Genomic DNA, 22,070 nt, shown 5'->3' on the forward strand with positions numbered 1-22,070 from the left:
AGCCCCAGAGGAGCGGCGCGTATATCAGTATAATGCGAGTATCGGGGCACCCGTGCGTAGCCTCTATAAACGCATAATCTGCGGCGAAACTCGTTCATATTCCAATATTTTGTTATGATATGCTGGTGCTATTCCCCTCTGAGCCCGTGGTGGCATGTTATCAACGTCCAGCGTCTCTTTTTTTTTTTTCTTTATTAATGTTGTTCACGTTGACAATAGGGAAAAACTAGGGAGTGAGAGGGTTACATGCGCAAATAAGGAAGTCTCAAATAAATGTTACATGAAGTCAAAAAGTGCAGGAAAAGAAAACAGAATATACAGTATATCTTTTACAGGCCAATAGAAAATCAGTTTAGAAACACGGAAACAAAGAAAGTAATTCTAGAGTCCTTATGGCTTTCTTGTTTTCAGATTGAGTAATTGTATTAATGCTGCTTTCAAGACGGTAAGTACATGGTATTTGGTTTGTGAATTTCTGGTTGTGAATATGAGCTTTAGCTAAAAATAAGATCAAATTAATTATGCAATATCAGTCTATTTGGGAGGGTGGGACTGAAAAGAAACCAAACAATACATTTTGATAGTCCGTAGCAAAGTTTTTGTCAATATGCTGACGGATGAAGGTAGTGAGATTTGACCAAAAAATCTGCAGGTGGGGACATGACCAGAAGAGGTGGTGAAGATCCTCTGGAGCCTGTTTACAGAAGGAGCAGAGTTCGCTGATGTTTTTTTTTTTATATCTTTGCATGTATAAATTGGAAGGGTAGATTTGGTGAATGAGTTTGAGGGATACTTCTTTGGTTTTATTTGTGATTAAATATTTGCAAGGGACAGACCATATGTTTTTCTAAATCAGATTTGTGAATGTATTGTTCCAGTATGATACGGCATTGGGAGTACTGACAATGTCTTTTTGGAACAGTGCTCGTACGGTTCGATTGTTGTTCTTTTTCACTGAAAAGCAGAGGGTACTGCATCAAATACTATTGCGTATTCTTTCGGAGGGATGCGAAATGTATATTTATTTAAGAATTCTGGGTATGATCACAATGTGCCATCTGGTCTGAGGAGCTGACTGACTAAACTGAAATTATGCCATGGGTGAACCAGTTTTCTATGAAAAGTGATCTGTGTTTGTATAGTATGTCCCTATTGTTCCAAATGTAGTATCTATGGGGGGAGAAGTTATGTTTATAAATCAGAGACCAAGAAAGAAGTATCTGTTTATGAAAGTTGGCAAATTTTATGGGAAGTTTGTCAATTTTGTAGGAGCAAAGTAGCAAAAAATTAAGCCCGCCCACTTTGGAAAATATGTAGTTGGGAATGAAGTTCCAGATCGACGTTGGGTTTCTAATGAATTGTCTGATCCAGTTGATTTTGAACGTGTTATTTAAGGTGGCGAAATCAAGAAAGTTAAATCCTCCCTTTTTATGAGAATTTATTAAGGCTGATTTTTTGATATTGAATATTGGTTATTGATATTTTTTGATAATGGATTTTGTTTTTCCACACAAAGTTATAAAGAATTTTTTCTACAGCTGCAGTGGTCTGTTTGTTTACATCTAAAGACATTGCTGTGTATGTTAGCCGAGATAAGCCCTCTGCTTTAGCTAAGAGGATTCTGCCCTGGAGGGACAGATCTCTCTGTCTTTTCTATGATATGATTAAAGTTCATCAGGCACCTGGTGCTTGCGTTTTTGTTGATGGTGATTCCCAGATAAATGACAAACTCTTTTTGGAGATAGATGTACTATTGCAGTTTTTGAGTGGGAGCAGTTCACACTTACTGAGATTTAGGTGAAGTCTGGATGCTCTGGAAAAAACTGAAATTCGGTTAATAGCAACTGAAATTTGTGAGGCATTTTTTAAAAATAAGGAGGTGTCATCTTTCCCTGTCTGCTATAGTTATCCCTTTGATGGGGCTCTGTTTAATAAAGTCAGAGAGCGACTGAGCACATATCAGAAATAAATATGGTGCTACAGGACAACCCTGCCTGATTCCACAACCTACATCAAAACGTGGAGAAGTACCTGTGTGCATTTTAATTGAGCAGTTTGCTTTCTTATACATGGTTTCTACTGCTGAACAAAAGTATTTACCGAAGCCAAATCTCTGTAGAGCCTTGAACATGAATTTATGTTCAATCGTGTCAAACGCTTTGCGAAAGTCTAGAAATAACATGAAGCTGTCATCAGGGCAGTATTCAGCATAATCAATAAGATCCAAGTCTTATGTTGTTTGATATGTGTCTGCCCTTCATGAATCCTGTTTGTGATTCATCAATAATGTCATCCAGTACTACTTTAAGTCTTTTGGCAAAGATTCCAGCTAAGATCTTATAATCATTGTTAAGGAGTCTGCTGAGAAATGTTCTGTTAGACTGTCAGGCATACATTGAGTGAGAGTGGCAATTTTGGTGACTACTTTTGTTTCTTCTTCCTTTCTTAGTTTGGCTAGGGAGGATCCATACTGTCTTAAGTATTTCACTATCTCGAACTTCAGTAATTCCCAGTTTTTTTGGAAACATTTCTCACTCCGCGCCCTCTGCCAGTAACATTTTATTAGAAAGTGAATTTTTTCTGTAACTATTTTATGTTTTAAGACCGAGTTGTTGAGTTTCCAGTATGAATTCCTGTAGGTACTGGCATTGGGTTTAAGTTAATTTGAAGATTAATAGTTTTATGATCTGTGAGCGGGGTAGTCAGAATGTTATTATTGGATATTATTTTCATCCAGACTGCTTGAGATTAACCAGTAGTCGATTCGTGATCTGCAGGTACCGGTTTTATTGGCACACGTATAGGATTTAGTATTTGGATTCTTTTTTCTCCAGATATCTAAAAGTTGAAATTTCTGCATAAATAAGATGACATTGGAAAGAGAATTTGTTCTATTTTTTGGGGGGGCACCTATCTACAGAGTCGTCTACTGTAACATTAAAATCACCACCAACGACAAACAATAAGTTTGGATATTTAGATAACCAGAATGTAAACCGTGAACCCAGAGTGTCAAACAGGAAGTCATTATCAGTTTTTGTATTATAACCATATACATTGGCCAGAAGGACTATAATGTCATCAAATGTAATGATTAGTATAAGAAATCTACCATTTACGTCATTCTCAGAATGTAATACAGCTCCTTCAAATTTATTTTTCAGGGTGGTTACTCCTGCTGATCTTTCTGAGCCATGTGAAAACCATAAGTCATTTCCCCACTGATTTTTCCAAAATTTGGTATTATCTATGGTTGAGTGTGATTCTTGTAGGAAACAGAAATCTGACTTTTGCTGTTTGATGAACAAGAACAGTGCTTTGCGTTTTAGATTATCACGTAAGCCTCTGGTGTTAAGTGAAACCACTGATAAAGACATTAAGTAGTTAAATCAGAAATCTCAAATTAGCCTTCATGTTTCTCATCTTGATAATTAGGGCCTTTATTTCTATGTCTCCTGCAGTCGGCAAATATAAAGTACAAAAAAACAACGCAAAAACCCATGAACCCTCTCATCTTAAAGTTAAAAACAGGGCACTCACACACCTCTCTCAGGATGAGTGCAAAACAAAAAGAGCACCAGGCTTCTACGACATATTCTGCCTGTAAAAAGAGTCATTCTTGATCCAGAGCCAGGTCACCTGGACTGTGAGAGTTAGGGTAGATTTGAAGGATAAACTAAATCACTTAATTACCAAATTAAAGCGATAATTCAATTCAGAAATTAAATTATGACAAATGTTCATTATAAGAAAAGGGCAAACAGGGAGAGGGGGGTCTTCTACTGTCTGAGTGTGTCATTTTTCATGTCATTCACAGTGACCCTTTTACCGTCAATGAGGGCGTGAGCACCTCTAAAACCGGCCTTCTTTCCCTCCTTCCTCGCCTGCTCCACCAGCGGCCATAACTTGTTCCTGGCATCTTTAGTCTCTTGGGTCAGGTCCTCGAAGATTTGGATTTTCCTCTCCTTCAGCAGCTGAGAGGTTCGCGCATCTCTCCAGATCTTGACCCGGTGGGTGCGCGACAGGAACTGCACTATGATGCGGCGGCTGGAGTGACGGTCCGCAGAGCGGGGTCCGAGCCTGTGGACGATGTCCACAGAGAAGTGCAGCTGCTCAGCGATGTCAGGGGAGACCAGGCCGAGGATGTCGATGATGGATTTCTTGATATCCTCTCCGGTTCGCTCGGGGATCCCGGCCACTCGGAGGTCCCATCTTCTTTGGTAAGCCTCCAGGTTACTGCATTTGTCGCGGAGCTCCGCGTTTTCTTTCTCCAGCGTTTCAACTTGGCTCTGCAGGGAGTCCACGTGTAGAGTCACATCTTCCACCTGCTTCCCCAGAAACTCCAGAGAGTCGGTAACACTTTTAATTGTTTTTGTGTTGTCTTTGACAGTGGTTTTAAGAGACTGCAGTCTTCTAAGGGATTCCTCCTGCATTCTTTCGATTCTCCATCACTGTAGTTTGTCACAGGTTGTTCGTCCTCTCTTTTACTGGACGATTTTTTGGATTTCTTTCCGGGCCGTCTATCTACAGTGTCTTCGTCATCCAAAACCTCGAGTTGGCTTTCTACGGCTTTGCGTGCATATGAGTGCATCGTGATGGCAGAGTCTTTGTTCATTTCTGTTCAGCAGCCGGGAAAGTGAGGGTGACAGACGAGTAAACCACTGGTTTTCTTTTTCCTTTTTTGGAAGCAACCTTAATGGCTTTCACTTCATGAGTCCATCAGAGACAAAGGTTTGGTCTAGTTTTCCAGGGCAGTTACCCGCCAGGGCCAGGAAACTTCAGAAAAAGACTTTTAGTCTCCTTTCCGTCGTGTCTACTCTCAGTTCGGGTAACTTTTAATTCGCAGGTGGTTGCTCTTCTTAACATGATTTAATTTTGGTTCATGTCGTAGGGCTTGGTGCAGTCAGCTCACTGAGACTCCATCACCCGCTCCTGTCTCTCGTCACGACACGAGAAAAACTACAACGGCTGCCTTCTCCGTCAACATCCAGCGTCTCTAGACAACTACCTCTGACGCGGATGATGTCATTTTCGAGCGCCGCGCGCTGCGAGCAACCAGCCACAGCACGGCTAACTCTGCGGCGGTCGGCTAGTTTAGCTGTAGTTTGCGACTGTTATTTTTCACAAAATGGATGAACTGGTGGTGTTCTTGTGGACAATGTTCATCGATGACAACAGAGGAGGATGTGTCAATAAACGTCTGTATCACAACACTTGAGGATTTCACATGTACAGATTGTTTATTTGCCTTGGTTTTGTTTGCCAGAAGTTTATCATTGCGCGGAAATCCTCAAGTGTTGTGATACAGACATTTATTGACACATCCAGACGCGTATCTCCTGGCCGCAAGTCCTCCTTTGAGCAACAGAGGCATTCCTCCTCTGTTGTCATCGATGAACATTGTCCACAAGAACACCACCAGTTACCGTATACTCGTGGATGCGCAGCCGTTTGTTGTTGTTTGGCCAGCTGTTCCTCTCTCTGTCTCCGTGTACTCTGGCTCAAAACGGTAAGGACGTCCATCGTAAACAAAGTCATCGTCCACCACCTCAGAGTCGGAAAAATATTCATCCATTTTGTGAAAAATAACAGTCGCAAACTACAGCTAAACTAGCCGACCGCCGCAGAGTTAGCCGTGTTGTGGCTGGTTGCTCGCAGCGCGCGGCGCTCGAAAATGACGTCATCCGCGTCAGAGGTAGTTGTCTAGAGACACTGGATGTTGATAACATGCCACCACGGGCTCAGAGGGGAATAGCACCAGCATATCTTAACAAAATATTGGAATATGAACGAGTTTCGCCGCAGATTATGCGTTTATAGAGGCTACGCACGGGTGCCCCAATTACTCGCATTATACTGATATACGCGCCGCTCCTCTGGGGCTAATTTCTTCAAAACGACTCCAAATGCCACCAAAGTTGTCGGGGTGTCTAACTGGTCGTAATTAATGCTAGAAATAAAGTCCAGGTTGTAAAAAACGAAAGTTATCCTTTAACAATCTAATTACATCATATATAGCAATATATCAGTCAGAGGCCATTTCTCAGCAGAAGAACTGCTTTAACTCTTGATACTTGTGTACTTTTACTGAGGTTTTACTTTACAGTAAAGGATCCGACTACTTCCACCGCTGTCTGTCTGGGTGCTGCTGTTGTCCACTGAAGTTTCATCAAACCTCTTCACACATGCAGAGACATATAAAAGAGCAACACTACAGGAAACTGTATTTCAAATATTTGTGTGGTTTTATTCCAGCTTATACTGAGGATTGTGGCACAACTCTGAGTTTACACAGCGGAACGATCCGACTGGCAAACACTTCAGATAAATCATGCGAACTAGTCAGAATACATCTACCTCCATTCAGGCAGATGAGGGCAGTATCCTCCACCTTTATCTCCCAACGTCCACGCCACACTGACCATCCCGCAGTTAACCCATGCATACAAGTCCTTTCCGGTTTCACAGTGAACCCAATATTGGTTTGAAAAAAGAAAAAGTACAATCCAGCAGTGTTGTTGTTTCTGCCACTTTGTAGAAGGCACAGATCGTAAGAAGCTTGGCAGACGCTGTTTAAGAGCACACTGAGACGCTAACAAACAGCCAATGAAAACAACTACAGAGGCACCATGAAGGACAAACTAACTAAACAAGAGATCTAATCAGGCGAAGTAATGCGCTGTTCCTGAGATGAGATCATTTGGTTTCTCAGCAGGAGTACACCGTGCCCCTTGTATCTTTCTGCAAGAAAACTGGAATAATGCGAACCAAAGACAGAGACATAGATTTTAAAAACTGACATGATTCTGATCTCATTGAGTTCCCACCAATAAGCCCTGATTTGAAGATGACGAAGGGAAAAGAGCATCTCATAATAACTAATGATTAGAAAATGAATTACATGAACACATACAGCACTCGTTCGGTCTCACGCGTCGAATTGATAACGCTAAACAGCCCTCGCAGCCTCAGAGGCCTTTGTTGAAGTAGACACGTTGAACGGCGTCTCCGTACTGAGACACGATGGAGTCTCGCAGCTCGGGCTCCAGCTTGGACACGGCCATGGAGCTGATGGGGAGGAGGGAGCATGTGGACAGAAGGAAAACAAAAAGAAAAGAAGAGAAACGTGGTCAGAACGGACTTTATCTGATCAAACAAGCTGATGCCGGTTTGTTTGCTTATGCAGAACGTTTCAGACTAAACAAGCTGGGAAACAGCACAAACAAGCTGCGGAGAACACGACTGTGTCAATAAAAAAAATTACTACAAAGATGTCAGCTACTAATTATTTGCAACACATTGTGGTCACGAACATTTTCTACTCATTTTCAACTCTTCTTAAGATATATACTTTTGTCAGTAGTAGAGTTGCATTGTGGGTAATATTGCACCAGGTTATCACAAGGAAAAAGGTGCGGAAAAATCATATCTGGTTCTCACTCTTTTTAACTGCCCATAATGAGTTAGTTACAGGAGTACTGTTGTAACTACTGTTCTAGCTGTGTGAAACGGACATAAAAAGAAAAAATTTAATTAATCGTGTTCACAAAGTGGTGAACCACGCTCCATCCTCGCTGTGAACCACTGAGTCTTTCCAGGATGCTCCTTTCATACCCAATCATGATACTATCATCAACCTGTTTACCTGTGGAATGATCCAAACAGGTGTTTTTGGACCGTTCCACAACTTTTCCAGTCTTTTGTTGCCCCTGTCCCAACTTGTTTGAACTGTGTTGCTACATCAGATTCAGAATAAGCAGATATTTACAAAAGTGAGTGATTGCGGTTATACAGAAACAGGTTTGTTACCATCTTTGAGGGAACAGGGAGCAGGCTGCAGGCACCATGAAGATCAAACTTTAAAAAGAGGAGAACAAAGTTATTTCTCTCACACCTGAAACACACCTGAGCACATTCAAATCCCCGTGATTCCCTCTACTTACAACACTCCCACCATCATCACTTGAATGGGTCCGTGGAGATACGTGATTCTCTGTGAAAAGACCGACAGAGCCTGAGGACAGGTGCACACTCTCATGCTGAGGATTTTAGCAGGACGGAAATGAAGCTAAAGGTCTGACCTGCATGAACTTGTATTTTTCCAGCCTCTGCATGATGATGGGGAGGATGACTGACAGGAGGGAAGAAAACAAAGTCAGGAGAGGAAGACGAGGAAAACCTGGAGGAACTCGATGTCATATTTACATACTCATTCCTGGTGCGGCCATGGTGATACGAGAGATGACCACCTGAGTGATGCCTTTTACTGCCGCTTTCTACAGGAGAGATAAAACAAAGACAGTTAATGAGTACGAACAGATAGCTACTGTCCTTTTTATATTAAAATGTCCTAAAGTGTGTCCACAGCGCTGACCGTAGAGTGGCCCAGTTTGTTGCCGTTTTCATCTGTCACAGCAATGCCATTCAGGATTTCCCTGAAAAAGTGAAAGAAAAGGGAAGCAGAATGTAAATCAATGTGGTTTCCTCAAGTTTACTGAACTCAGGGAATATTTTTACTTCACTGTGAAAGCACACGGGGGCTCCGGGGTGAACTTTAAGTGTTCAAAACAAATCTAAAAGAGGGATGTTCAACAGACAAGATGAAACTAACAGAAAAAGTAAAGTGCATTTTCGCTATAATAGAGGAAACCAGCACCAATATAGTAAATTTCAGTGGTAATAGAGGTAAAGTCCATCCTCTGGGAACCATGAATGTCTGCACACATTTCATGGCGATCTATCCAGCAGCTGTAATATATATTTCAGAGATTGACACTGTCGTCTCCGGTGCAGTCCTGCTACGATGGGTTTAAAACATTTGCAATGAAAACTATCCTGACATCAACCTTTATTTTATTCTTTCCTGAGATTTTATACTCAATTTTGGCCTCCACACATCACTCCATGATTACAGGCCTGACAAACAGCTTTGACAAAGATCCTCTCAGCACGGAGCGCTGCCTCGCACACCTCGCCGTTAAAATCTGCACAATGCAACAACCGCACACGTTTACGAGGAGTTCAGACAGCAGCGCAGCAGGACTCACTGTTGCCTCATCATAGGAATGTTAACACAGTTAGCTGCTGCCACCGCTGCAAAGGGGACCCAGCGAGCCACGAGAGGAGGAGCTTTCTGCAGGAGAGCGTGGAGACAAACAAGAATAAGCCGAAAGAATAGCCCACTACTTAACTTTAAAACACCCATTAAACCCTGTTATCACTCAAAATAGAGCTTTTTTTTTTTTACAGTATGTTGTATTTGGTAAAGCACAGATATAATGCAAGAAATGTTTGCAAACAGAGAAGTAAAATAATACAGTACATAAAGTAATATTTTTTGCATTGGTCGTGCCGTCATGTCGCTTTTTGGAAGAAGTACCAAGATCTTTAAAGTACAAAATAGCAATATCACATACAAATACTCAGCAACAAGTAAGGTAGTATTCTCAATTTCACTGTAATTAAAATACCAAAAGTGAAGACAGTTTATGCAGAATGGCTGCAAGATGCGTCTGACAGCGTCACTTTAATGGTCACTACCCACAATCCATCTGGTCCAGATAATGACTGGCTTTAACAGAGCGCTAACGCTGCTAACAGGAAACAGGAAACACATCTAAGTGATTCAGTGTCTCGGATTATCCAGATGACTTTAGTGACAAATTCAGCACTTTTCAAAGTAAACAGTCAGGCTGTATGAATAACTGTGTGTGTGTGTGTGTGTGTGTGTGTGTGTGTGTGTGTGTGTGTGCGTGTACCTTTGTGTAGAGGTTGAGTCCGACTGCTGTTGCTAATGCTGTGCTGGTTGCTGTAACGTAGGCGATTCCAATCTGCCTGAGAGCGACAATAAAAGCCTTTTTCAGACACAGAATACGAGACATTGACGGCTTCATCTATGTGATTAAGTGATGGCTTAAACGTCTTCCATCAACGCTCCTCGCGGCTTCAATCAGGCGAGGCAGAGCAGCAGCCAGCTGAGAAGTTTAACGACATGAAGGAAGAAAAGCGTTTTCGTCCTCCCGGTCGAACAGGTGATGGATTCTTTTTAATTATTTTGCATTAAATAATGACGCTTCACTCTTCTTCTCTTCTTCTCACAGTGAATCCTTGAATACATTTTCTCCTCACAGTGCGCACTAGAGCTGCAACGATTAGTCGATTAACTGACTAGTCGATTGAACGAAAGTTAACTGCCGGCTTTGTTGATAATGTATTAATCGTTTTAGGCATTTTTCAAGCAAAAATGTCAAACGTTAGCTTCGACGAGAAGATTTGCTGGTTTTCTTTGTCATTCATGATGATAAATGGCAAATTGTGATGAGCATTTTCACAATTTTTTTTTACATTTCATACATGAAGCACTGAATGACTAGGGAATTTGCTCACATGCTGCATGTAAAACAGTTCGCTGGATATGAATAAATACATTTCTGCAGCTGGCATGAATGAAAAACAAACATATAGAGACTGCTGGTCTGATTATTATAGTGGTTCTACAAGAGTCTTATTTTTTATAACTGTTCAGTAAACAGACTGTCAGGATGATAAATTCAAAGTGTTCGTGAAAGACTTTGACCTCGTCTTCCTGTTAGTCATTCAATTCAGACTTCAGGCAGTCATTTGTTTAATTATTATCATCAAACCTTTTATTTCACCAGGTGAATTCCACTGAGGAGACATCTTTTCAAGGGAGTCCTGGCCAAGATGGCAGCACTACAGTGTTCCATGCAAACACCAAAAACACACAAAAAAAAATCAACCCACATGACAGTAAACTCTTACTTGGGAGTGATGGGGGAGGCAGCGTTACGGTTTGTGTAGTTGACCAGAGCGTTGAAGGACTGATTCACCCACTGCCAGAACACCACAGCAGGAACTGTCCTAGAAACAGACAGTTATGAAACCTTTAAAGCTTCCTCTGTGAAACTGCGGCATGTTTTGAAAGGCGGCTTGTTCTCTTTGCCCCCCTCGGTACCTGTAGAACTGCAGCATGCAGCCGGTGATGGCCATGCCCCCCGGGACCTGGAAGGACATGCGGCCGATGAGGTTCATGCGGTCTCCCGTGTCAGGGTGGAAGGCCGAGTCGTACAGCTTCTTAGCGTAGTGGAGCTGCTCCTCTGAGGTGCCGGGAGGGATGGACCCTGCCCTGCGGAGCACCAAAAACACACATACTGAGCTCACTAACTGCAGGTCTGCAGGAGACACTTTCACACCATCAACTACAAGCAGACACATTCTTCCATAGTCTGTTTTTTTCTTTGTCTTTGGTTAATTTTCATGTTTAAACTTGCAGATGTTAAAACGCAGACCCCAGTGTATGAGGCAAAAAGACAGAGGAAATCCACCCGAAAATAGATTTCACACAATGAGTGCTACATCTATACTTCGGTCGATACATTATTCCCATTGATCTTTAAAATTCTGTTTAGGCTGATGTGTTTTTGCACTAATTTCCCTGAGAAACCTGGGATACATTTCATAATAATTGCAGAAATTAGGATACTGACCAAACTTACAGCAATAGTGTGACATATATTATGTTTTAGGTTGCACTTTCCCTCAAACTGCTGAAAAGTTGCATGAGACTTAAGGTCGCTGTGTGAAAGGATTTTCAGTTCACATTAGTTTCTTCTTACCTGCAGCTTTCTACCAAAGCTTTGGCCTCATCCAGGCGCGAGTCGGGCAAGAGCGCCGTTCGGCAGTCTGTGACGCTGAAGAAGTATTTCAGTCGGCCCATAAACGTAGACTGATCCCATCGTGGCGCGTCGATGTCGAAAGAGCTCAAAGCCATCGTGGTTTTAAAAAGCAGTCCCAGCTTACTGCATTAAAAAACTGGCGTCTGCAGAGGGTCGCTCGGCAGCTGCAGTCGAAACCTGGAGAAAACAGGGGAATAATAATATAATTGGCTAGAAACAGAGAAGTGACAAGAGACTGGCTGGGCTGTAACGAAGACATACACTGACAGAAATGACTTACATGCATGTTTCTTGTCAGTTTATCGCAACCCGGGTCAGGACTGTTGTCAAACCAGCCTGGCCTGTTCTAACATTAACTGATTTCTAGCTCAGTGGGTCACAGAGGGACAGACTGCTTTACCTTTGACCTCCCATTCCCACAGAGTGAGTGTGTGTGTGTCAAAACTATTCAATGAAACATTAAAGTCATCAAACGGGCACTTTTTCAAACCAACCACCATCTTAGACCCATTAATCCATAATTGGACCTTCTGTTTTTTTTATAAAATTGTGGTGGTTACAGTACTTGTACATGGACTTTTTGTAATGTGGAAAGGCAAATAGAGCTGCAACAATCACCTAATCAATTAGTTGATCGACAGCAAAGTAATTGGCAAATATTTTTAGAAATGATTGATAATTTTAGTAATTTTCCAAGTAAAAAATATTAATTGATTTAAATGTTAACTGTTGATTTTTAGAGTGAACTACGTTTTTCTGACGCTAATTCTGAAATAGTTAGCACATTAAAAATAGTAGAAATCATTATCTGCAGTCATGTTGGACTTGAACCCTGGCAAGTCCGGCGGGCATGAGATCAGTAGTTCTTGGGCTCTAGCCCCCTCCCGAGCTGCTGCACTTGCTGTTTGCCAGTGAGTGCCCTTGGGTACAGACCCACCACAGCTCCGAACAAACACAAACTCTTGTTCCTCCCTAAAAATTCTCAAGGGCCAAACTTCCTCTAGAAATCATTGACCACATCCTGGTAAATGGTTCCACCGGCTGTCATTTTGGGTTTCCGCAGCTTCAGCACTCTGTTTCCTATTACCCAACCGGAGGCATCAGAACCTGCTGACTGCAGCCCAAACTGTCCAAACATCCCGCTGTGCATCTTCATTATTGCATTACTAATTATTTACTGGTATTCTGTGAAATCTGCCTTGTGTGGTTTAATCTTCTGTAAATAAAAGGGCACATGAGGAGAGCTGTATATCAGAGCTCTGAGTCTGGCTGGAACTGGACTGTTTCTGGAGCTGTTTGTTTAGAAAGTAGGATGAAGGCTTGCCGAACCTTGTGGAGAACACTAAATATGAGCCAAAGGTCAACATAGTCTACATACCATCACAATCCATAAGGATATATAAACAAACACTGGAACTGGCTTCATAGGATGAAACTACTATTCCCTGTATGTAAACTAGGTCTTTAGGCAATTAGACACCTAAAGCTGGTGGTGTTTTGTAATATTACTGTGTTGTTAATAAAGTTTAGTTTTAGGTCTAGGACTCTCGGGCTCTGCAGGTCGATGATATGGGGAAAGCTGCAAGCTGTAACACTGGAGGCCAAGCAGTCTGCCCGTTCACAACAGGCTTGCTTTAAAAGGGCACTGCACGGGTGCTACAGGCTGCTAAAAGAACATATTAAGGCTGCAGCTAAGTTAGTTATTTGCATGGTCAGTTGATTAATATTTTTAGCAAATAGTTTTTCTAGAAAATGTCTGAGAATAGAGAAAAAATCTCAATCTCCCAGAGCCAAAGATTGCAAAATCAAACAATATCCAATGATCTAAAACCACAGAGGCAACGATACTGATATTGGTTCAATACTGACTCAAACTGCTGGACCAGGTATCAGTGACAATGGACCCATCTGGTTTCTGATACCAATTCTTATTAATTAACAATTCAGTACATTAATATCAATGTATTTCTTTATTACATTTAGTTTTACAAAGTCAGGAAAGCAGCGTTTAAGTCAAGCCTAAAGAAAGATCCCAGTCTCTTCTACACACAGAAATGTAATGGTTTGCAGGTTTTTTGCTGTTTGCAGATCTGCAGCTTGAACTGCATCAGGACACTGGTGAGTTAATAATCTGACACAGGAGTTAGGAAGGTAGAGCTGCAATGACTGGCTGTATTGAACGATAGAAAATTAACCTGCAAATATGACGACAATCAATAAAACAACTGCAAAATTTACAAGTACAAATGCAAAATAATTAAATGGTTCCCGATGCTAGAATGTGAATATTTGCATTTCTTCATCTTCTGTGACAGTAAACTGAGAATCCGAATGACTGAGAACTGAAACTTCACACTTAAATTGATTAATAGACCATGAGAAGGATAGTTAGCTGCAGCCCTACAGGCGGGGGCAGGTTTAGTGGAGACACTGGTGTTAACAGACATGAACAGGTCTGACTGTGTGCTGCAGCAGAACGGTTGACACAAACTGGAGGTACAAGAAGAAACTTCACCAGAGGCTCAACAAACACGATCTGCAGGCCAGAGCACAGCCAGCATGTGAATGCATCCAATAACTACCACCTAATCACTTAATCTGTGCACAAAATGCATATATGCATACATAAATAAATATAAATAAAACTAAGACAAACTCGATGTATGGACAGAAGAGGTCTTATGTCCAGTCTACCGAACACACAACTATGAAAAGAGAGAAGTATGTCGGAATCCAGAGTGATGCAACTCATAACTGGAGTTACCAGCTGAGTCTGACCAGCACAGAAAAAGGAACAAACACCGAGCAGAAGCATCGACACACATGCTGCAATCTATAATGAGAAAAAACACAGGACATACCTTCGTTTCCTCAGCCGCACAACAGAGCAACCTGTCAGGTAATCAAATATGCTCATGTGGCATAGTAAAGACGAGTGCACGTGGCATACCGTCCTCCAATCACGAGCTGGGGCAGCTCCCGACGTAAAAACCGGCGAGGACCAAACCTGACGCTTTATTGCGTGTTTATCTGATTACAATGAAGAGACACGGTCAAGATGTTAGCTAAATTTGACTCAGAGCAAGAGTTTACGGCTAATGTGACACGGAACTGTTATGCTAACCGTTAAGCTAATTACCTCTCCGACAATATGACAGGTTTGTTCTGCCTCTGGTGTAAACATGAAACACATTTGTGTGCAGTCATTTATTGTAACGTCTGTGGACAAGAAGTGTCCACAAAATGAGACACGTGGGAGTACTGTTGGCCTACATTGGACACATTTTTGCGAGCAGCTAGCTAAACTCGTCCTCCATACTTTGGGTTGTGCTCAAGCTTTTGTGCGTAACTGTGCGTCTGACGTCACCCGCCCCATAGTAACCCTCGGCGGCGTCTCCAGGAGAGAAGGCAACAAGATGGTGAGTTTAATTTATCGTAATAATTAGCCATTATCTGTTAACATCAAGCGTAACATGCGCAAATATTCGCACTAAGTAGCGCTCACTTGAATACATTTGCGTTTCAATGGCTGCCGCAGCTCGCAACTTTTCGAGAAAAACATTGAACAGCAGAAATTGCCTTGTTGCTTCGTTCAGTTATCTGGGGAGATTAGCTTAGCATGGTAACGTTAGCTACGTTTAGCTCCAATTTGCGTGCTGTTAACTGGCATCGCATTGAAACAGCCGATCCGCAAGGCTCAAGAAAACGAAAGGTGATGTGACAAACTACTCACACGACTTGCTGTTGTCTTTATATGTCGGTACCGTTAGGAGCGCGCTCGCTCATCCGAAAATAAATGCACTTCCACGGCCTGTAAGTGAGGAGTCCGGGTGGATGGAGGGAAGGAAGAGATGCATTTCTGCAATGGTGGTTAGGTGCAACAGTGCTCCCCCTGTCCCCCTGGCACAGTAACATCACATGGCTGCTCTCACTTGACTGTTGCAGGGATTGCTGTCCATCCTGCGTAAGCTAAAGAGCACACCAGACCAGGAGGTTAGGATACTGCTGCTGGGTCTGGACAACGGCGGGAAGACCACCCTGCTCAAACAGCTGGCATCTGAGGACATCAGCCACATCACCCCCACACAGGTATGTAGAAAAGTTTCTCACACACACCACCTGTTATTGCAGCAAACAGACATAATTCAGCATGAATGGGTGGCCTTGCTCGTTGCAGATGCATGGATTTTTCTGCTTCCCCTGTCTAACCCGCCTCATGTTGTGTGTTTACTCCAGGGATTCAACATTAAGAGCGTCCAGTCTCAGGGTTTTAAACTGAATGTTTGGGACATTGGGGGACAGAGGAAGATCAGGCCGTACTGGAGAAACTACTTTGAAAACACCGATGTGCTGGTGAGCTCGGTGTACCAAACACAGCAGCTTCACGTCACAGTTTTGATGCTTGCTCATGCTAACGAGGAGAACTATGGCTCTCTTTCAGATTTATGTCATTGACAGCGCTGACAGAAAGAGATTTGAGGAAACAGGTCAGGTATGTACTGTATGTTTAGGTTGGTGACAGCATGCACTCTGCATGTCCCACGGTGTGTACTGTAGAGATAACGATTATTTTCGTTATCTATTTATCGATTATTTCTCAATTAATCGATGAATCATTTGGTGTACAAAACGTCCCAAAATAGTGAAAAATGTCTGTCACATTTTCTCAGACTGTCTTCAAATTTCTTGTTTTGTCTGACCCTCAAAAACATGAAAAACAGAAAATATTCACCATTGAGAAGTCGGAAGCAGTGATTTCTATGCTGTTTTACTAATTTTCAAGTCTTGGGGCTCGTCAAATGTAAGACTTTCAGGTCTCTGATTGCTCACCACGAATGAGATGGATGCTGTTTGAATGTTTTCACTCAAACACTGTGTCAATATTGACTTTTACATGTTTTTGTTACATAATTGAATAATTTCAACGCAGATGCCTTTTGTTCTTATTCTTTACATACAGTCATATTCAGTACAGCACAGTGAAATTTGTTCTCTGCAGACCACTGAGCCACCGTGTGGTGCCTGTCGCTGCCTTTGTCATTTTTGTTATGGTTCAAGGATTTTAGCAGGTCAAAACCAGTCTCGCAAGAATCAGGTCTTCGTATCTGTGAGCTTTATCACTTGAGTCCAAGTTTCAAGTCTTAAGTCTGCAGCTCAGCTTTTTATTAACATGAAGCACTGGAGTCTCTTCTTCTTCTGTGTTTGTGTGTGTATGTATAATTAACAGATGTTCGTGTGTGTTGCAGGAGCTGGCTGAATTGTTGGATGAGGAGAAGCTGAGCGGCGTTCCTGTGCTGATCTTTGCAAACAAGCAGGACCTGCTGACAGCGGCCCCGGCCTCTGAGATCGCAGAGGGTCTCAATCTGCACACCATCCGGGATCGCATGTGGCAGATCCAGTCCTGCTCCGCCCTCACTGGCGAGGGGATTCAGGTGAGCGTAGGAGCTGACCTTTTCCGCTTTTGCCTTCATTTTTATGTGCCATTATTCTCTTCTTCTCACCGTGCTGCTTTTTCTGTTAAATTCACTTTCAGGAGGGCATGAATTGGGTCTGCAAGAGCGTCAACTCCAAGAAAAAATAGCTTCGCTTCTAGTATTCTACTACTCAGGAGGAACAGCTGCAGCACACACATACACTGACACACATTGCGCCCTCCTGAGCCTTAGTACGATGGGATATACCTGTGAATGTAAACACACTACTAATCCATCATGGACTTGGAGTTTTTAACCCCCTGCATTCCTTTATTGCTGATGTTTACTAATCTCAACACATCTTCCTGCGTCGGCCGCTACAAAGAGGAGGGAGGTTCGACTTCAAAGGGGACCCGTGCCAGGAAATCAACCCCCTCCGCCCAGACTACCCACGTCACCATCGCTGTCCCAGCCAATCCCAGCCACCATCCGCAGCCTGTCACAACCTCAAACATTCCCATTAAACTGCTGTCTTTCATTGGGATTCCAGCATGCTCTTTAAACTCTTTTTTTTTTTCACATCTTTTTCTCCACCTCAGTCTTGCAGGTCGATATGTGTTGTGTTTTTTAATCATTCCACAATGGCTGTAAGCGCTTTTCCTGCTATGGCTCTGTTTGAAGTGAGGTATATTTTTGTAATTGTTTTATTTATGGTGAAGTAGAGTGTAGAGTGCTTTCAAACAACGACTGATGTGGTGCGTGTGATTTCAAGGATGTTGGAGAAACGGTCCAACTCTCCCCGCTAAAGAATAATACTGTACATGTTATGTATAAAAAAGATGAAATGGTTAAGAGGAACACCAGTTTTGGATCAAGTGTAAATGGCTTGGCCCTGTGCTCATATGTTACATTATGTGCATGTTATAGAGTATAAACTACGCTGGAGTACTTTGTAGTCTATAATGTTTGGATAATGCAGGTAGATTTTTAACAGAGGTATACGTACTGTACGTCCCAATGCATTTCTTTGTGCTCTTCGGGTTAGTGAGGGAGTTCACTCTCTTGGCATTTCTTTTTGATATTCTTGAATGTAATCTGTCCAGAACTGAAGGTACTGTACGTGAATAAAAAGATACGAAAAATCTGAAACTGCTGAATTATGTGTGTTGAATTGAGCTGCTTTCTGCAGGAGCACGCTTCAGTTCACTCAGATCAGGCAGGGACGTTCTGTTTTTGTCAATCTTACCAGATTGTAGCAGTCACACACCAGCAGCAGGTGAAGTCAGCTGTTCATGACAACAACCGAGCCTGTGTGGAGGCCTCTGTGGAGACGGCAGCTCTATTGAGTCAAACAGCGCTGAATGTGCTATTAAAATGTGCCGGGATGGATAAAACACTGTGATAACTACTCGCATAGAACTTGCATGTAAAAATAAGATTACTTGTTTCAAAGCGAAGCTCTTTTGAAGCTCTGAGAAACAGTTATGTAATTACACATGGTACAATTGATAAGACCCATATGGCATCTTGACTGAATATTTTTAACACAATAATTCAAAAGCACCAATTCTACCAACTAATTGTAACAACCTGTGTCCCAGAAAAGGTCAAAAACAAACCTAAAGGTCCTTTTAGGACTTTATTCCTTATACAAGTTACAGGTATATTCACCTGTACCAGTGTTCTCGACAGATGACTCTAATGTGATGATTTCTAGGACAGTGAATAAGACAAAACTACAATTTTCTACCGATTTGTTTCATTTTTACTTTTCTCTATTATTTGACCATTTTCTTCCAGAGATTGATTGATTGGTCGATTGATTGATTCCTTTGTTTCGAACATGTAAAGACAGATCAAACAGACAAAAAGTGATAATAATAAAGAATAAAGAAGAAAAAAAATGTCACCTTCTTCAGTGCATGCTGATCTCAGATTACATGAGCGAAAGGGAGTAGGAAGAAGTGTAAACTTATTAAACCCTACCCCTAAAGTACTATTACATTTTTATCTGAAAAATAAAACACAAACAAAAAACAAAACAAAACAAAAAAAACTCATGACTGAAACATTATGATTCATCCTCAACTTGTACATGATCCGTATATTCAGCAATTACGATAAATAACTTGCACAATATGCAGACATTGACAGTTTCATTATATTCTGCAAGTGGACCTGCTAAACTAAATGTTGCTATTTTTGGGGTTAATAGTGAACCTTAAAGCTCATTATACTGAACAGTTTTCCATCCTGAGGCACCTAAAATGATTCAAATCAAACAATCTGAGAAGGGAAATCACTCCTGACGTCCAGCATGTGACCGGAGGACACGCCACTTCGATTAAAGAGTAAAAAAACCCGACAACCTGGAAACCAGTGACCTGTGCAATTAAAAAGTTTGACCTCACAACTGAAGATAAAGACCTGCAATAATACACAACTTCATGGATGCAATTAAACATTTAACAGCCTCAGAAAATATAAAGAACTTGATGAGTGATGGCCTGTTCCTTATGATTACCTGATCTCAAACTTGGATCATTCTAGCAGGCAGCAGCTTCAGGCAGGTGGTGCTGCTGTGCACACCTGGTTGGGAAAGTGCCTCATGGCCTTGGGGCTGAGCAGCAGAGGCTGTGCAGCTTGGATCTTCTCCCCCATTTGAGCTAACTATGTGGAATGCACCAGCCTAATCCACCTGCAGGGCATAGAGGGCTGCAGGTACACATGAGACCACCTGCATACCAGTGTTGCCTGCATGTTGGAGGGGTGTGAGGGATGATGAAAACATTGCTTTCTTCTTCTTTTAGGTATTTGGGCTCAGCATAATAATGTTAAAGTTGTAACGTGTCCTGCAACAAAAACCAGCAGGAGAGACCCTGGAAAAGTTCAGAAAATATTATTTTTTAAATCTTGTTACACAGGATTTACTTCGGTAAATTATCTGAATGCTTCCACAACTGGCCCAAAAATCTGGCCTCTGGCTAATTCTTTGCTTAATGCAACTCCTGTGAAGGCTCCATCCAGCCCAGACTGGACTCAGATCTGTGCTGCTTTTGGCTTTTCATCACAGGTTTGTGGGGTTGGACAGTGAGAGCCCCTCGTGAGCGGTGGTCTGATCACCTTCCTGCCCAGTCAAGAGCTGGCTTGGATCCATTTATTGCTTATTCAGGCAAAGCTGGGAGCACATCACATCCCACCGGCCTCCGTCTCTGGTTTTCTCCAGAGTTTAAGAACAAGAACTTACGTTGACAACGCTCTAGTTATTGTTCCCTGCTGAGTTCAACAGGAGCCATATGTGGTCACATGACCTATATTTTCTATATAAGATCAACTTTGTATCTAAGCTACCTGAAAGGTGCAGAACAGAAGCTTTGTGATATTTTTTCTGAATCAGAGCATGAACAGCCATGAGATCAGGCCAATACATATGACTACAATCCTCCTACAATCACTTCAAAGGTGCAAGTCCAGGTTCTTGGTGACGCCACGGCTGTGTGTAACCGGTCTTGGTGAATCTGTATGCATTCAGGAAGCTGGTTCAGAGGATGGATTTGTCTGAAAAATGCCTGTAAGTGATACATCTAGTTGTTTCAGAGTAAACTACACCAGCCATGGTTGCTTCATTGGAGGAATTTGTACCCTGAACGCAACAGCATGACATTTTAACCTGTTAGTTTGTTTTTTAGCCACGGCTCAGTGGATGGCAGTTTTGGTCCAGATCATCTCAACAATTATTACATGGATTGTCATGATATTTGTACAAACATGCGTGATTTGTCACTCTGTCCCCTATTGTAGCTTATCACCAAATATCTCCAGAACTGAAGGCCTTCCCATCAGCCTCAGCTGCACTTTGTGTTTAGTGATTAGCAAATGTTAGCATGCTAGCAAGCTAAACAAACACGGTGAACATGTTAAACACCAAACATCACAGCTGCTGAACATCAGCATGTAAAAAACACCAGCATGTTAGCGCTGTCATTGTGAGCATGTTAGCATTTAGCTTGTAGCACCACTGTGCCTAAGAGCAGCCTCATGGAGGCTGTGGGCTTCTTATTTCTTTCCAGACGTCTTTACTTCAAAACATCCACCCAGACTGCTTTTATTCTTGCAATCCACTGACTATTTTACTTCACGATGACGCGTTTTATCAACATGTCTCTGCAGCTCAGCCTCACGGAGCAGCCATGGCTGTCGAGCCTTTGTCTTATTCACTACTGACTTTCCATCCTGCGTTCTGTAAAATTCATTTTAAAGCTCCTAGAGACAGCGTGTGTTTGAGAAAGACGTCTTTGTCACATACAGACTTACTGAGCTGCAGTTAGGTCATCAGTAATTGGCCAGAAGAAGGCGTTTGGAGGTATTATATGTCTAACAGTGTGTTCCCGCTTCAGGAACAGCACGTTGTGTGTTTTACTTTGCGCAACGTTGTATGTGACTGATTCAGAGGCCCTCAGAGACTTGCAAACAGCCTCTTCTTCTCTCACAAAGATCCTCATTGTCCGGTCTTCCTCTCCCCTCACGCAGACAGAATGTACCAGCATTGTTCCTCATTTCTGCCTCTTAAATTCTCACAAAGCACCGTGGAAAATTCAGTATGATAACACCCTCAGAGTTACAGTTGGACATTTTGGAAAGTATGCATTTGCTTTGCTTTCTGGTGCAGAGTTTGAGGAGAAGATGAATACCACTCATCATGTCTGCACGCTAAATATGAAGCTACGGCTAGCAGCGTGTTAGCTTAGCTTAGCATAAAGACTGTAAACTGGAGAAAACGTATAACCTGGCTTTGTTCAATCTATCAGCACATTTAAAGTTGACAAATTAACCAGTTATAGCCAAAAAAGCTTATTATTATTATTACTACTATTATTATGAGAGGTTATGTGCCAGACTGGTTCTTGCTGGTGGACACAGCTGGTGATACTGGGTTACTGGTATAGAGTGGAACAAGATT

General features: G+C 42.1%; 2 protein-coding genes across 3 annotated transcripts; one reads left to right on the plus strand and one right to left on the minus strand.

Annotated features, from left to right (window-relative positions):
* Positions 1 to 6,156: 6,156 nt before the first annotated feature.
* sfxn2 (sideroflexin 2) lies at positions 6,157 to 15,498 on the minus strand. 2 transcript variants are annotated; one of them, XM_041962296.1, is made up of 13 exons: positions 14,836 to 15,021; positions 14,558 to 14,726; positions 11,637 to 11,873; positions 10,976 to 11,146; positions 10,783 to 10,881; positions 9,759 to 9,834; positions 9,048 to 9,133; positions 8,375 to 8,435; positions 8,210 to 8,276; positions 8,082 to 8,131; positions 7,944 to 7,993; positions 7,810 to 7,857; positions 6,157 to 7,068 (listed from the first exon to the last, which is right to left on the minus strand). In XM_041962296.1, the coding sequence occupies exons 3-13, from the start codon at positions 11,789 to 11,791 to the stop codon at positions 6,969 to 6,971; spliced, it is 963 nt and encodes a 320-aa protein (XP_041818230.1). In that variant the 5' UTR covers positions 11,792 to 11,873; positions 14,558 to 14,726; positions 14,836 to 15,021; the 3' UTR covers positions 6,157 to 6,968. The 2 variants fall into 2 exon arrangements, with proteins under 2 accessions (XP_041818230.1, XP_041818231.1); XM_041962297.1 differs by lacking the exons at positions 14,558 to 14,726; positions 14,836 to 15,021 and adding an exon at positions 15,430 to 15,498.
* arl3b (ADP ribosylation factor like GTPase 3b) lies at positions 14,714 to 18,253 on the plus strand. The gene is made up of 6 exons (XM_041962298.1): positions 14,714 to 15,115; positions 15,642 to 15,785; positions 15,933 to 16,049; positions 16,138 to 16,188; positions 16,943 to 17,128; positions 17,230 to 18,253. Exons 1-6 carry the CDS (start codon positions 14,879 to 14,881, stop codon positions 17,275 to 17,277), a joined length of 783 nt encoding a protein of 260 aa, XP_041818232.1. The 5' UTR covers positions 14,714 to 14,878; the 3' UTR covers positions 17,278 to 18,253.
* Positions 18,254 to 22,070: the final 3,817 nt, after the last annotated feature.

This window comes from Chelmon rostratus, chromosome 21 (genome assembly GCF_017976325.1).
Source record: "Chelmon rostratus isolate fCheRos1 chromosome 21, fCheRos1.pri, whole genome shotgun sequence".
Taxonomy (NCBI): Eukaryota; Metazoa; Chordata; class Actinopteri; order Chaetodontiformes; family Chaetodontidae; genus Chelmon; species Chelmon rostratus.

Coding starts and splice junctions, on each gene's coding strand:
- arl3b (XM_041962298.1), top strand. CDS start 14,879: ATGAAACACATTTGTGTGCAGTCATTTATTGTAACGTCTGTGGACAAG. Junction 15,786..15,932: donor GCCACATCACCCCCACACAG/GTATGTAGAAAA, acceptor TGTTTACTCCAG/GGATTCAACATTAAGAGCGT. Junction 16,050..16,137: donor TTGAAAACACCGATGTGCTG/GTGAGCTCGGTG, acceptor GCTCTCTTTCAG/ATTTATGTCATTGACAGCGC.
- sfxn2 (XM_041962297.1), bottom strand. CDS start 11,791: ATGGCTTTGAGCTCTTTCGACATCGACGCGCCACGATGGGATCAGTCT. Junction 10,882..10,975: donor TGCATGCTGCAGTTCTACAG/GTACCGAGGGGG, acceptor GTCTGTTTCTAG/GACAGTTCCTGCTGTGGTGT. Junction 7,069..7,809: donor TCCCTGTTCCCTCAAAGATG/GTAACAAACCTG, acceptor CCTCCCCATCAG/CTCCATGGCCGTGTCCAAGC.